The 13,237-nt window shown below is 39.8% G+C and overlaps 1 protein-coding gene across 1 annotated transcript in view; it reads right to left on the minus strand.

The window, feature by feature from the left end:
• Positions 1 to 838: 838 nt before the first annotated feature.
• Frzb (frizzled related protein) overlaps positions 839 to 13,237 on the minus strand; it is a 31,119-nt gene continuing 18,720 nt past the window's right edge. Inside the window, exons 3-6 of the mRNA XM_034496815.2 lie at positions 10,786 to 10,851; positions 5,933 to 6,137; positions 5,486 to 5,549; positions 839 to 1,216 (exon numbers count right to left, since the gene is read on the minus strand). Coding sequence (XP_034352706.1) covers positions 1,106 to 1,216; positions 5,486 to 5,549; positions 5,933 to 6,137; positions 10,786 to 10,851 — 446 coding nt within the window. The 3' untranslated portion in view covers positions 839 to 1,105. The remainder of the gene's footprint in view (positions 1,217 to 5,485; positions 5,550 to 5,932; positions 6,138 to 10,785; positions 10,852 to 13,237) is intronic.

Genomic DNA, 13,237 nt, shown 5'->3' on the forward strand with positions numbered 1-13,237 from the left:
TTCAAATCATAATGTCTAGACCAGTGAGCCTAGTCGACTCTGATCTAGTTCCACTCGGATGTGCAGTGGCTTAAACCCACTCCCCCAAAATACAGACATACACACAACAAAAACCAAAATCACAAGCCCAAAACAAAAAGAAAACAAATGTGCACATTTCACTGTCCTGTAAAGTACAGTCTTTTATAGAGTTACATACCTCTCTAAAATAATACCCTGGTGCACACACATGAATACTTTAATATACTTTCTTTTCTAGGTCAATACAGCGAGTCAAATTTATTTATGAATGGAGAGGGAGCGTCCAGCAATGGGTTTGATTCAGATGGAAGCAGAGCTATCGTGATAACAACGGAAGTCCAGCTATACGTTTTTCTCTAACGTCCATTAATACATTTATGAACAAATCAAAAACTTTGCCAGAAGAACACTGCTGTTAATGGCTCGAGGGCTACCGGTTCCAGGGTGCCCCTTGACCAGGCAAAATATTCTTTGCTTGGCTCCCAACACTATTTATTTTGCTGCCTGCCAATCTTGAAAATAATTCATGCTGTGTGGCATTTCCTCATAAATGCTTCCTGGTGTTGCGCTGCTCTGCTTGTGCAGTGTCTGATTTCAAACTGCCATTCTACCTTTATAAACATTTAGAACTTTCACAGCATGAGGGAAATGCCCAAAGGCATACAAACACAGGGCTGCAAGTAGAGCAGCAGAGTCTGGTTTACAGCAATATCTAGTTCTTGAGATATTACTAGGGATCTCCCTTTACATCAAATATTGCATTCTCAGTTGGGGCACAGAACACTAAATTAAAACTCGGGGAATCCAGTACAGAGACTTTAGCATCAACAAATTTAATTTATTATTCTGGTTGTGAAAGAACAGTTCCCACATGATTGGTGAAACAGAATATATAGCATATTTAAGGATCTAACCCCAGGCCATTAAGAAGCAGGAGAAAAGGAACCGGAAGTAACATCAGTCGCCACGCGGAATCTGTGGTAAACAACAGGTCGTGAGGGCAACCACGCAGTTTTCCTTTGCTAGTCCAGCAACGCCAGTCTTAGAAGGGAGTCCTTGGGTGTGGCCTTTTACATTTCAGGACTTAGCTGCGTGCTGGCCGGGGATTAGAGTTCCTGCCAGACTTCTGATTCTGCGTGGAATCGCTAGCATCAGCTTTACCCAGTCCAAGATGACGGAGTTTCATATCCCAGCGCTGTGAAATGTAAAAGAGAGAACAGTCACATGGATGGACACAGCACATAGGGAGTTATTTCTATGATGCTGTCAACCGAGGGAGAATCTAGAGTTAGAGCTCTAAAGTGTTGCTACTTTTCCAAAAGTACAAAATCTCTATCCAAGGATAACAATGATGCTGCATAAACACAATGCTCTGATTTCAAAAACCACAAGGGAGACCATCTCATCCATAAGATATTCAAGGATGCCATCGTACCAAAACATAGAACTAAAATTCCATGTCTGTAAAGGAAACAAAAGTCAACAGTATCTGTACATTCCGAATTTATATTCAAGTGGAAGATTTATGTTGACAGTTTGAAAGAAGGACTATGTCTCATCATTTTCTTAAGACTAAATCAACATAACCTTTTCAAAACTAGTTGAGTGGTTGGGGAGATGGCACATGTGCAAGAACCTAATGTTTGGTACTCAGCATCTGGGTGTACATCTACAGTCTCAGTGCTGAGAGAGCAGCAAGCCAGGGGGCAAAGACAGGCAGGTCCTGCAGTTCTGTAGTCAGTGAGTCTAGCTTATCAGTGAGTGTCAGTTTCAGGGAAAGACCTTGTCTGGAAAAGTGTGGTAGAGAGAAATTGAGGAAGCCCCCTACCAGTGACAGCCAGACACCATATGCACATTGACCAGCGTACACAAGTGCATATGTATGAATACATATGCACACATACACAACACCTACCAGTGACTTCTAGCCACCATGTGCACATTCACCAGCATGCACAAGCACATATGTATGAACATATATACACACATGAACAATATCTATCAGTGACGTCCAGCCACCCGTATGAACATTCACCAGCATGCACAAGCACGCATGTATGAACATGTACACGCACACACACACACACACACACAACACACACACAAATACACAAAGTTAGCTGATTTAAATAGTGAAAACATAAAGGAAAAAAAGATGTCTCTGAAATATTTTTCTAGTATTCACCAATTCCAGCAAAACCACAAGATCCTGCCCTGCTACAGGTTTTACAATGATGCATACATTGTGGGGTTTTTTTTTGATTGTTGTTGCATGCATTTTTTTTAAATAAGAGAAGTCACATTTACTTGTATTTCATATGAATGATGTCAATGGTGTTTATTTGTCATACAAGAAATCAAATGGATGTTACATGGTGAAAGTGTACGAGGTGATAAGAGCATCTGTACTCAACAAACTTCAGTGAACACAGAAGTCATCAGAGGACCTTGCTGAGAACAGCTTCCTATTCATCACCTCTGAATGGGGTCCATGATTCCCACAGGTCAGGAGCTCCCAGATGTTCCATGGCCTGCTGGTTCAATGACCTCACTTTAAGTAGCAAGAAGCTAATGTCATATGGCCCAAGTTCTGATTCCAACTCACTACTTAAGCATACAAAGCTTCTGAACTTAATCGGCGTTTTTATTGTTTCTATATTGAGATTAATAACTAATAATAGGATTATTATGAAGATTGAAGAATAACCAAGTGCACAGCACAAAGTAAGTTGGCTATTACTAGTTTTTCCATTAAAGTATATCCTCATCTTGGCTGACTTTATTGCACAATAATATTCATATTTTAAAAAATAATCTGATTCTTAACTCTCTCTGAGTTAACTCAAATACCTTGAACAACATGGTGTCATGGAATATAGACAAACAATCATTTACATAGGAGAATGGTTAAAAGGTTTTTCTAAATGGCCTTCTACTCAGAGGAAGATCAGCTGTGAAGAGCAACTTTGATTGACTTTAAATAGTAATGTCCTTCATAAGAGTCTTTTAAACATTCCTGAGTTAACTGAAAACTATAGTTAAGTATGCTAATAATTCCAACCAGAACAGATTGTCTTCCCAAATCTCTGGCTTAGAGCATAAACCTGAATTAAAGATTGGCTCACTGGGTCTGAAGCTTAGCAGTTATGAACACTTGCTGGAGCCAGGGGTTATGATGGCACCAGTGCCACACCTTTAGTCCCAGAACTTGTAGGCAGAGGCAGGCAGATCTGAGTTTGAGGACAGCTTGGACTACAGAGTGAGTTCTAAGACAGCCAGGGCTACACAGAACTGTCTAAAACCAACCAACCAACCAACCAACCAACCAACCAACCAACCAAAAAGAACACTTGCTGGTCTTGCAGAGAACCAGAGGTTACCAGCACCCAAGTGACAGCTCACAAATATCTATAACTTCAGTTCCTAGGGATCCCACACTCTCTTCTGGCCTTCTTGGGCAGGAGGCACTTATGCATAGACATACACACAGACAATACTCATAAATATGAAAGAAAAATGTAAGAATCTTTTAAAAAAGAGGAACCTAAGAAAAGAACTGGGAGCAGTAATACATTACTATAATAACAACACCAGTACAAGAAAACTACAGAGAGTTTGAGGCCAGCCTGTGCTACATTGCAAGTACAAGTTCAGCCTGTGCTACATCACAGGCACCAGTCCAGCCTGTGCTAAATTGTAAAAATCACTCCATCCAGAGCTGCATAGCAAGACAGTGTCTCAAAACAAAAAAGACAACTATTCAGGTCACTGGTTCATTGTTTTCCATTAGTGTGTTTAAATTCAATCTGGGAATATCAGTGATCTCAGAAAAACTATGATTTCCCTGAAGGAAATAAATTCACCATGCTACAAAACAGGACAAGCCATGCCTCCCAGTGGAAACAGAACCGCCAAGGCTTGTCACACAGCAGCAGAGGTGCTGAAGTTCTTCCAACTGGTACAGGAATTTAGGACAAATTCCTATTCTGCACTCAGAAGCAGGAAAACAGACTTGAAAGGCTGAAAGGACATCCCAGTATTCTGAAGAAGAGCCACTTCTCCACTAATAATTAAACACCAGGTTAATTGGAGAGAGATATGAACAAAAAACACTCACAGGCAGCATTTGAAATGCACCTCACTTCTGACAACAACAGTGGGGACAAAGGAACATAGCAGCGACAGTTTCTAGGAAATCATGCCCTCCACATTTCTGTAGGTCACTTCGACTCACATGTGTCTGCCACACTGGGTGCCAGACGTACAAGATTAACTGTCTCAGGGTGTTTAACTTACCCTAGAAATGCTGCCCAGGCCCTCCAGCTCTCAGAGAAGGATGCATTATGTTTGTTATAGTTCCCGCTTCCAACCCCCATCCCCAGCACACCTCTTGGAGATTCTTCTGCCTCTCATTCATTCCCACCTCTCACTCTCCTCTTTGAGAAAGATGTTCTAGCGTAATAATAAGAAATGCAAAAAAAAAACAAACAAAAAAAAAAAAAAAACAAAAACAAAAACAAAAAAAAAAAAAAAAAAAAAACCAAAAAAACCTTTTCTACTGAGTAATGTACTACTTGATAGACATACATGTGGTCTAGGATCTTAATATAAAATATTAAAGCCACATCACTGTTTTAAGCACCCAGTTTGGCGAGATCTCTTCTACACTTGTGACTGTGGCAGCATCTTCTTCATAGGAGTCCGTGTCTGTACAGTGGACACCATGGTATTTTTCTATTCATCACTAATAATTTCCCCTTCTCATAGAAGAGCACTTTGTTTAGATGCAATAAAAACCCCTATTCTCTGCTTTCCTGACTGGAGGTAGATACTGCTCCTGTTCTGATTGAAAGTTCCATGATAAAGTTTCTGGATAGAGTTCTTGAAAACCTATGTTGAACTCCTTGCTTCTTTCTGCCTGGAATGATGTATGATGTTGGTGGCAGAACAGCCCTGTGTGATTTCTACTGAACAAGAAGATGGAAGCCATACCCTACCGTGGCCTGAGCAATAAGCTGTCAGAGGCTGGCACTCAAATGCTAGCATGAAGCCAGCCTGTTGTGGTTGGCTAGCTATAGGCAGTTTCCCAAGTTAAGGCATCCATACTTAGAGCTTTGATACATGTAGAGAAAATTCATTCCATAAATGAATAGACATTAAAGATAATTTCAGTTCTCAGAATATTCATTATGTGTCTAGATATGTGTCTGTGTATGTGCATATGTGGGTGTATGTGTATGTCTATGTATATGTGTATATGTATAGCAGGTTTTAATATTCTCGCATAGTTGAGGGCAAATATTTAATTTACATGAGAGATGGTTTTCTTTGGATTATATATTACCAGACAGAATTTTTCTTCTGGTACCAGTTATGAACCTGGAATGTGCTAGCTACGTAAGCATTCTACCACAGAGCTAAGTCCCAGCCCTGGTACTACTTTGAACATAAAACCCATGCTTACCTTGACTTTCTTACCAAGCCGATCCTTCCACTTCTCAGCTATAGAGCCTTCTACCAAGAGTAACCTGCATTTTTAAAATCAAATGACCACTTTTGAAAAAACAGAGTATATAATCGAAAAATTCAAGGAATTGGTGGCAAGAAAAACTAAATATGTTCATCCTAGAATAGGAAAACCAGAGAGTTGAGAAGAGTCTTAACTATTTAGGAATCATGGACCCCTTTCAGAAATAAATAAATCTATGATCCCTCTTTCCAGAAAAATCTACACCCATAAGCGATGCTCATATCCTTTTTCTATCCAATATATGAAATTAAAATATATAGACATAGTTCCCAAGAAAGTAGAAAGAGTCTAAGACAAGAAAGGCCCAGCAAGATGTGTAAAAAGAAATGTACTGGCTAGGAAGGAAAACAAATTCCCCGATGTCCTGCAGAGGAAAATTACCTGGAGCGTTCCTCATCTTCATAACCCATAATGACATATTCCTCATTAACATTAAGTGGAGGGCAGAGGCAGCCAGAGGTGGTGTAAAGGTTGACGGTATCCCTTGGAATGTTTACCAGTGACGCCTTTAGAATTTCCTTCACCTCCACGATGGCGGTCACGTCATGACATTTCATCTTTACCTCTTTAACTTTAGCCCGGATGACTGGATAAAAGAAAGTAAGTTTGATTTATATGATGACAAACAACAGGTACACCATTCAAAAGAAAAAGGGAAAAAAAGGAAAACCAGCAGGCTTCTTTCTAGCCAATTCCTCTCAATTTCATACTCAATAATTAGAAAGGAAATGTCAGGCAGACATTTTTCTTTAGAGAAACTAAACACCATACTGGCCTTCTTCCTGCTCACTCCTGATTCCCTGCCAATTTGGGTGTATATCTGTGTGTGCGTACATTGGCGATTACATACACATGTGTGTATACCCGTGTTTGATTTTTTTTATGGACCCATTTAGGCAATCAGAGTTGATTGACTAATCTGTTACAATTTCCCTACGTGGCTTCACTTTGTATGTGTGGCTATGCAGGTGTGCGGCACCAATTGCTGCCAAAATGACCTAATTTTACCCCATGTAAAGGCATAGACTCAACTCTTTGTTTCTTCATCAGGATTATTCAGTTTTCTCAGGCAGGCTCTCTTCCCAGCTACAGCTCGGTCTTGTTTACTAATCTTTCCAAACCAACTCCTCAGTAGTCCACCTTCCTCACCTCATCTCGACATTCCCACATTGGCACTTTCCTTCCTCCACACCAGTGTTATGGTTTGTATCTCCTTTAGGTATACTGAACTTTCTTCTTGAACAAAAGTTATCCGTTGTCTGTTAGACCTTGTCTCCTCCATCTGCCTTGCTCTCAGCTACTCGGCTACCCCATGCCCCTGCTATGTCGTGGACAATGTTCTAGCATGCGGATTGCATCAGTCCCCCTCTCCTACTCCCAATGCAAGTAGTGACCCCTGCACTCTCTACAGGCATCAGCTTCACTTTCCAACACAAAGACAAATTATCCTCCAATGCAAAGTCAAAAGACATGACTCGGAACCTGGAAGGTCCATTTCTTCTCTGTCTCGTTTTGAAGAGACACATCGTGTACATATCTTCTGGTAAGTAAGCATTTTTACAGGAAAGTTTTACTTTATTAAAAAAGAAAGATACGAACATGTTATTTAATAAAAAAAAAAAAAAACCAACAGCAATAAGCTCTGTCATATTAATACAATGTCTACAGAGGAAACACAATATATCCAAGAGAAACCACTCTGGGAATGTACAAACCCCCACTAGCAGATCCTCCCAGGTATTTTAGGTGTTCAGAATTATACAGGATTGATAAAATCCTTCCACCAAAACATAAAACCAGCTGGTAATGTTCCAAGTTTATCATAGTAACTTAATGGTCTACAGGTATGACAACCTACAGGACAGAGATTTAGTTACCAAAATTTGTAAACTTTAGGATAAAGCCTTATTTTATTGATGGGTATTTCAGTCTTCAGAGAATTTGTTGCAAGTGTGAGAGTTTGTGGCAGACAAAGTCTAACTGCCCAGCTGGCTCTGCCTGGCTTGATTGGCAAGTGGAGTCCCTGTCCTTTCCTGTTCCCTCGGCCCTGTATTTTGACAAGAGATAACATTTTCCCTCCAGATGGCAAGTTCCCAAGGCCAGCTAGCAGACATATTTGTGTGAGTCCTGGCTTAAATGAATGTGCTTCCCAGTAACCACCAGCCATTAGTGATTGGGAGCTGTGCAAATATTCTCAAGCAAGTGATTTATTTACCCGGAGCATCCACTATTTTCATTAGGAATTTTTAGCACATGTACCTCCTCCAAAACAAATACCTCTCTACAACACCTACTTTATTATTCAAGTAATTTTGCTAAAACTCACAATTTTTTACCGAATCGGTCAAGAGTGAGGCAGAGGTTTCATATGAATTAGCAATTGTCCCTGCCTGCCTGTACCTTGTTTTCTCAATAGAAACATACAAATACATACAGTGAAAATCAATATATTTTGAAACAAAAATATTTTCCTTCCGTTAGTTTGCCTTCTAGCCAAGCACTGGAGGAGCTATTTTCTCCTATGTGCCACCCAAAAAACAATCTTTAAATTATAGTTGGCCTAGTTAGTGTCTGGCTATGACAAAGAGAATATTTCCTACCATCCCCCTCCTTTTTCTTTCTTTCTTTCTTTCTTTCTTTCTTTCTTTCTTTCTTTCTTTCTTTCCTTCCTTCCTTCCTTCCTTATTTCTTTTCTTTTCTCCTCTTTTTTTTTTCAATAGTGATTGGGGAAACCTAGGCTGACCTTGAACTTGCAATGCAGTCTCAGGGGGTCTTGAACTCTTGATCCTCTTGGCATTAGTCCCAAGTGATGGGAGGGACTACAGGTGGGGTACCACATACAAAGTTCCTCCTTTTTGTCAATTGTAATACTCAGTTACCTTCTCTAAAAGCTCTTTTTAATGATTTGTAATGATTAGTATTTTAACTTTTAATGGTAACCAGCTATTGTGTTAACAAGGAAGCCGGACAAAGTTAAAAGTAGTAACTAAAGATAAATAAAAAAGTAACTCTTTAAAATAACGTTTTATTGTGTTTTTAATGTGCGTGCATGCGTGTCTCTGTGTGTGTGTGTGTGTGTGTGTGTGTGTGTGTGTGTGTGTGTGTGTTGGCAGCTGCTGCTGTTTATTTGGAGATAGGCTCTCATCTATCCCAGGCTGCCCTTCAACTTGCTACATAGCAAAGGGTAGCATTGAGCTACACAACTGATTTTATGTGATGCCGATGTTTTAATGCAGAGTTCCGTGAGTGCCAGGAAAGCCCTCCACCAACACTCCCAGACCCCTGGTATGAAATTATGGTTTTACTTTTTATTATAACTATATTTTAAAAGTTCACATAACCTTTATAAATCTTAAAAAGCTAGCCTTCTGAGACCGAAGCCCTCCCTGTCCCTGCAGTCATGGCAGTTTGCATAAGGAGAAGTAGCTAAGTAGCCAGACATTTGATTCTTAGATAAACTAAACTCTTCAGTCTGGGAACATTTGTCCCTCCCTGGGATTGTCCCTCACTAACCAAGAGTGGCTAAAATCCTGTTTAAGATAAGCAGGAAGCTCATGCCCTTAACTCTAGTGCTAGAGAGGCTGAGGTTACAAGTTCAGGGGCAACCTGGGCTACAGAGCAAGTTCTAGGCTAGCCTTTGAACTTGCAGAGTCTCTGTCTAAAAGCAAATAAATTATAAGCAAAAAAATAAAGACTTATTCTACTGAAGGAAAATTTGGGAAAGAAGTTGTATTCAGACTCACCTACCCCCAAGAGCTTCTTTTATGCTCTTTAGTAAGTTACATATCCAAGCATTACTGTCATGGTCATGCCCACTTCTCTCTTTCTAAGTCCCTAAATTCTAGGACAGTGGTTCTCAACTTTCCTAATGTTGAAATCCTTGAATACAGTTCTTCATGCTGTGATGACCCCCTAGTACAAATTATTTTCATTGCTCCGTCATAACTAATTTTGCTACTGTTGTGAATTACAATGTAAATATCTGTGTTTTCCTGTGGTCTTAAGCAACCCCTGTGAATGGCTCGTTTGACCCCCAAGGGGTGGTGACCCACAGGTTAAGAACCCCTGTTCTAGAAGTTGATCACTAAAAATAAGGCACATAAAAACAAAATTCTCATTTTCATAAGATAGTTAACTTTAGAAGTCTCTAATCCATGTTTAGTCATTAACTCAGGATCAGAGACTGGCATGACCTTGTCGGTCTCACTGGCAGGCTGAGCACTCCAACTGCCAAATCCAACACAATGTAACAAATGGAAAATTCCACACCTGACTTCATGTGACAGGAACTGCCAGTGAAACACAAATTTCATGCTTGAACTTGAGTCCCATTCCCAAGAATACTTCCAAGAATAGCCTTGCAAATCTACAAATATTCCAAAATACAAAATGATAGTCTACAATCCTAAATACTTCTGGTTCCAAACATTTTAGATAAGGAATATTCAGCTTCTACTTGAAAAGTAACTATAGTAAAAAAAAAAAAAAATCTGTGGAAAGCAGTAACACTGAGCAGACCTATCTTAGCAGCAGAGGAATGCCAGTGACTGCCTCTCGTGTACATAACAGTGACTGACATTCACTGGAGCATAAAAGTACATTATACATAATGAAAGGCGAGGCAGCTTTGGATTAACAACCATCACCCATAAAGCCAGGATGAGAAGAATGTTCACAAGAGGATGGGAAAACGAGATGAGATAGGACAAGGAAAGCTCCTGAAACAGTCCCTGGGGAAGTGGCATCCTCCCAGGAAAGCAGTCAGCTCTGTTTTGTAGAGGAGGCTCTTCAGTTAGCATTTAGCTTATTAGAATGTTACATTTGGTCAAGTTAAATAGCAAAGCATCCCCTTAGATGAATATCAACAACTATTAAGTGTTGCTTCCAAGTGTCCTTTGGGTCATTCTTGTGGGACACAGCTGGAATCCAGGTACCAACCTGGAGACAAGAACTTCTACTTTGAAACTGATCTCTGGGTACTCAATGCTATGATTTTAATTAATTAATTAGTTAATTAAACTGATGATCTCACAATCACACCTTTGAGAAGAACTTTGGCACCATGATGCATTTTAATTGGCTGAAACTGGAAACAACCCTTGAAAGTGTCCTTTGACTTTAAGCCTTACCTTTAAACTACCCACTTACGCGCGTGTAAGCCTGTGCATGTAATATACACTCACAGGTTTCCCAGCACTCAGCAGTCTATGAGTGGGCTATAATGGTATCCTTACCATAGTTGTAGTTGTTCCGGAAATAGGTCTTCTGTGTAGCTCTGACAGGCTTACATTTGCAACGTTCTGAAAGAGATGAAATGGTTAAGTGACTTTTCTAGATGTGCAGTCTTTCATTCACCCTATGCTTTAGGAAGACTCCATATGAACTTGGTGGTGAGAAATCTCTGGGTTTCTGTGTCTGATCTTTTTCTCCTGGAACTATCTTGCTGTTCCTTCTATCTACCTAGCCTGTTCTTCTGCATCAGTAGGCTCTGAAGAAGAGTTCCCAATCTCTCCCACATGAATCCTGAGGTAACACTGCTCATCATCCTTCTTGAGCTAACCAGGACCCCAGACTCTGGAACAGGATGTATTTAGTTCTTTCAGAAGTAAAATGCAGGCTCACTGCAGGGCAGTTAGGTAGCTAGCATAGATAGTGGCCTTTTGGAAGACTACTTGTTGTATGTACACTTTTTATAGATTACATGGCATTTCTCCACATATTATTTCCTGGATCAGAAAGCCACTCAGGGAGATAAACTGGAAGTGCCATAAGCCAGTGAGACCCTTCCACTGGTAAAACAGCTGCCATCACATGAAATGGTACTGCTGTACTTGTTGGAGACAAACTACATCTTTGGTAAACATAAATCCCACATATTAAAAATATCTGCAAATAGTCAGCTCTAAAATAATATGCATATAAGAAACATTATACAGACTGAACATGCTGTTCTACACCTAGGAATATATGTATGTGTGTGTGATGTTATATATGTCATATGTATATATGTATGATAACAATTAAAGAATAAGAGCCCATGAATTTGAGAAAGAATAAGGGGTTTATATAAGTATACGAGAGGGGCTGGAGGGAGAAAAGGGAAGGGGGAAGTGATGTAATTAAATGCTAATTTTAAAAGTTAAAAATTATTAATAGTAAAAATAAATCATAAAAGATATTTGTGAGTAGTGACCTGAACACATTTTTACCTAGTAGAGATTCATGTCATAAAAATCTCTGATTATATGACATATAAAAATCTTTCATTTGTAAATAAGTTCACATCTTCAAGAGTATATTTTCAAACCTTCTATGGAAACACTATACTTCCAAAATTACTTAGTTGAGAAACTGGAGTTGGGGCTGTACCTCAGTTGTAATGCATATGCTTATTTGGTAGTTTGAATAGGAATGGCCCCCAAAGACTCATGTGTTTCAATGCTTGGCCATAGGGAGTGGCACCATTAGTAAGTATGGCCATATTGGAGTAGGTGTGGCTTTGTTGAAGAAATGTGTCACTGAGGAAGAGGGTTTTGAGACCTTGTATGCTCAAGCTATGCTCAGAGTGGCTCACAGTTTCCTTCTGGCTCCCTCCAGATCAAGATTAGAATTCTCAATTCCTTCTCCAGCACCACACCTCCCTGTATTCTGCCATACTTCCTGGATGACAATAGTGGACTAAACTTCTGAAAATAAGACACACACACACACATGCATGCACGCAACCACATACACGCACTCACATACTGTAAGCATAGTGAACTGTCAGCAAAGTCTATATAAAAAGAAATAACACAATTCCCTTAGGAGATATTTGATTAGTAAAGGTTTCTTCAAAATTAAATAAGTGTTTCCCATATGATGACACAAAGCACATGAATTAGAGAAAGCAAGCTAATTTCATGTTGTTGTTCTGTTTAAAAACTATCTTATGTTAATATGGAGACCCATAAAAAGCAGACTTCTGTGTTGGCCATTTGCTATGATATTTATTATTTTATGTGCATGGGTATTTTGCCTGCATGTCTGTCTGTCTGTGCACCATATCCGCACAGTGCTTTTGGAGGCACTGGACGCCTTAGAGCTGAAATTACAAATGGTTGTGAGCTGCTGTGGAGATATGTAGAATCAAACCTGGGTCCTCTGGAAAAACAGCCAGTGCTCTTAGTGTGGAGCCGTCTCTCCAGCCCCATTTCTTTACATTTTAAATTACACATTTATTTGTTTTGTGTACATGTATTTGTGTATAAGTGTATTGTGGGAGTGCACATATGCCGCAATTTGTGAATGTAGGTCATAGGAAAACTTGCAAGAGTCTCTTTTTACTAGGTAGGACCTGGGATCAAACTCAAGTCATAAGGCCTGGCAGCTGGAGCCTTTGCCTGATAAGCCATCTTGCCAGCCTTTAGATTTTCTAATCAAAATTAATTTTACTTTAATTGAACATGTACATGGGCATCAGCAGATTACTGTAGGAGCTCAGTCCAGTAAACAATGGAGATTACCAATGTCTCTGGACACTTTGAAGAGGATCACTCCACAGCCGACAAGATGACTCAGCAAGCAAAGAGGCCGAGTTCAATGCCTGGAACCCACAAAAAGGTGGAAGGAAAAAACCAACCCCCAAAGTTGAATTCTGACCTCACTCATACACATCACACACACACACACACACACACACACACA

Source organism: Arvicanthis niloticus, chromosome 2 (genome assembly GCF_011762505.2).
Source record: "Arvicanthis niloticus isolate mArvNil1 chromosome 2, mArvNil1.pat.X, whole genome shotgun sequence".
Taxonomy (NCBI): Eukaryota; Metazoa; Chordata; class Mammalia; order Rodentia; family Muridae; genus Arvicanthis; species Arvicanthis niloticus.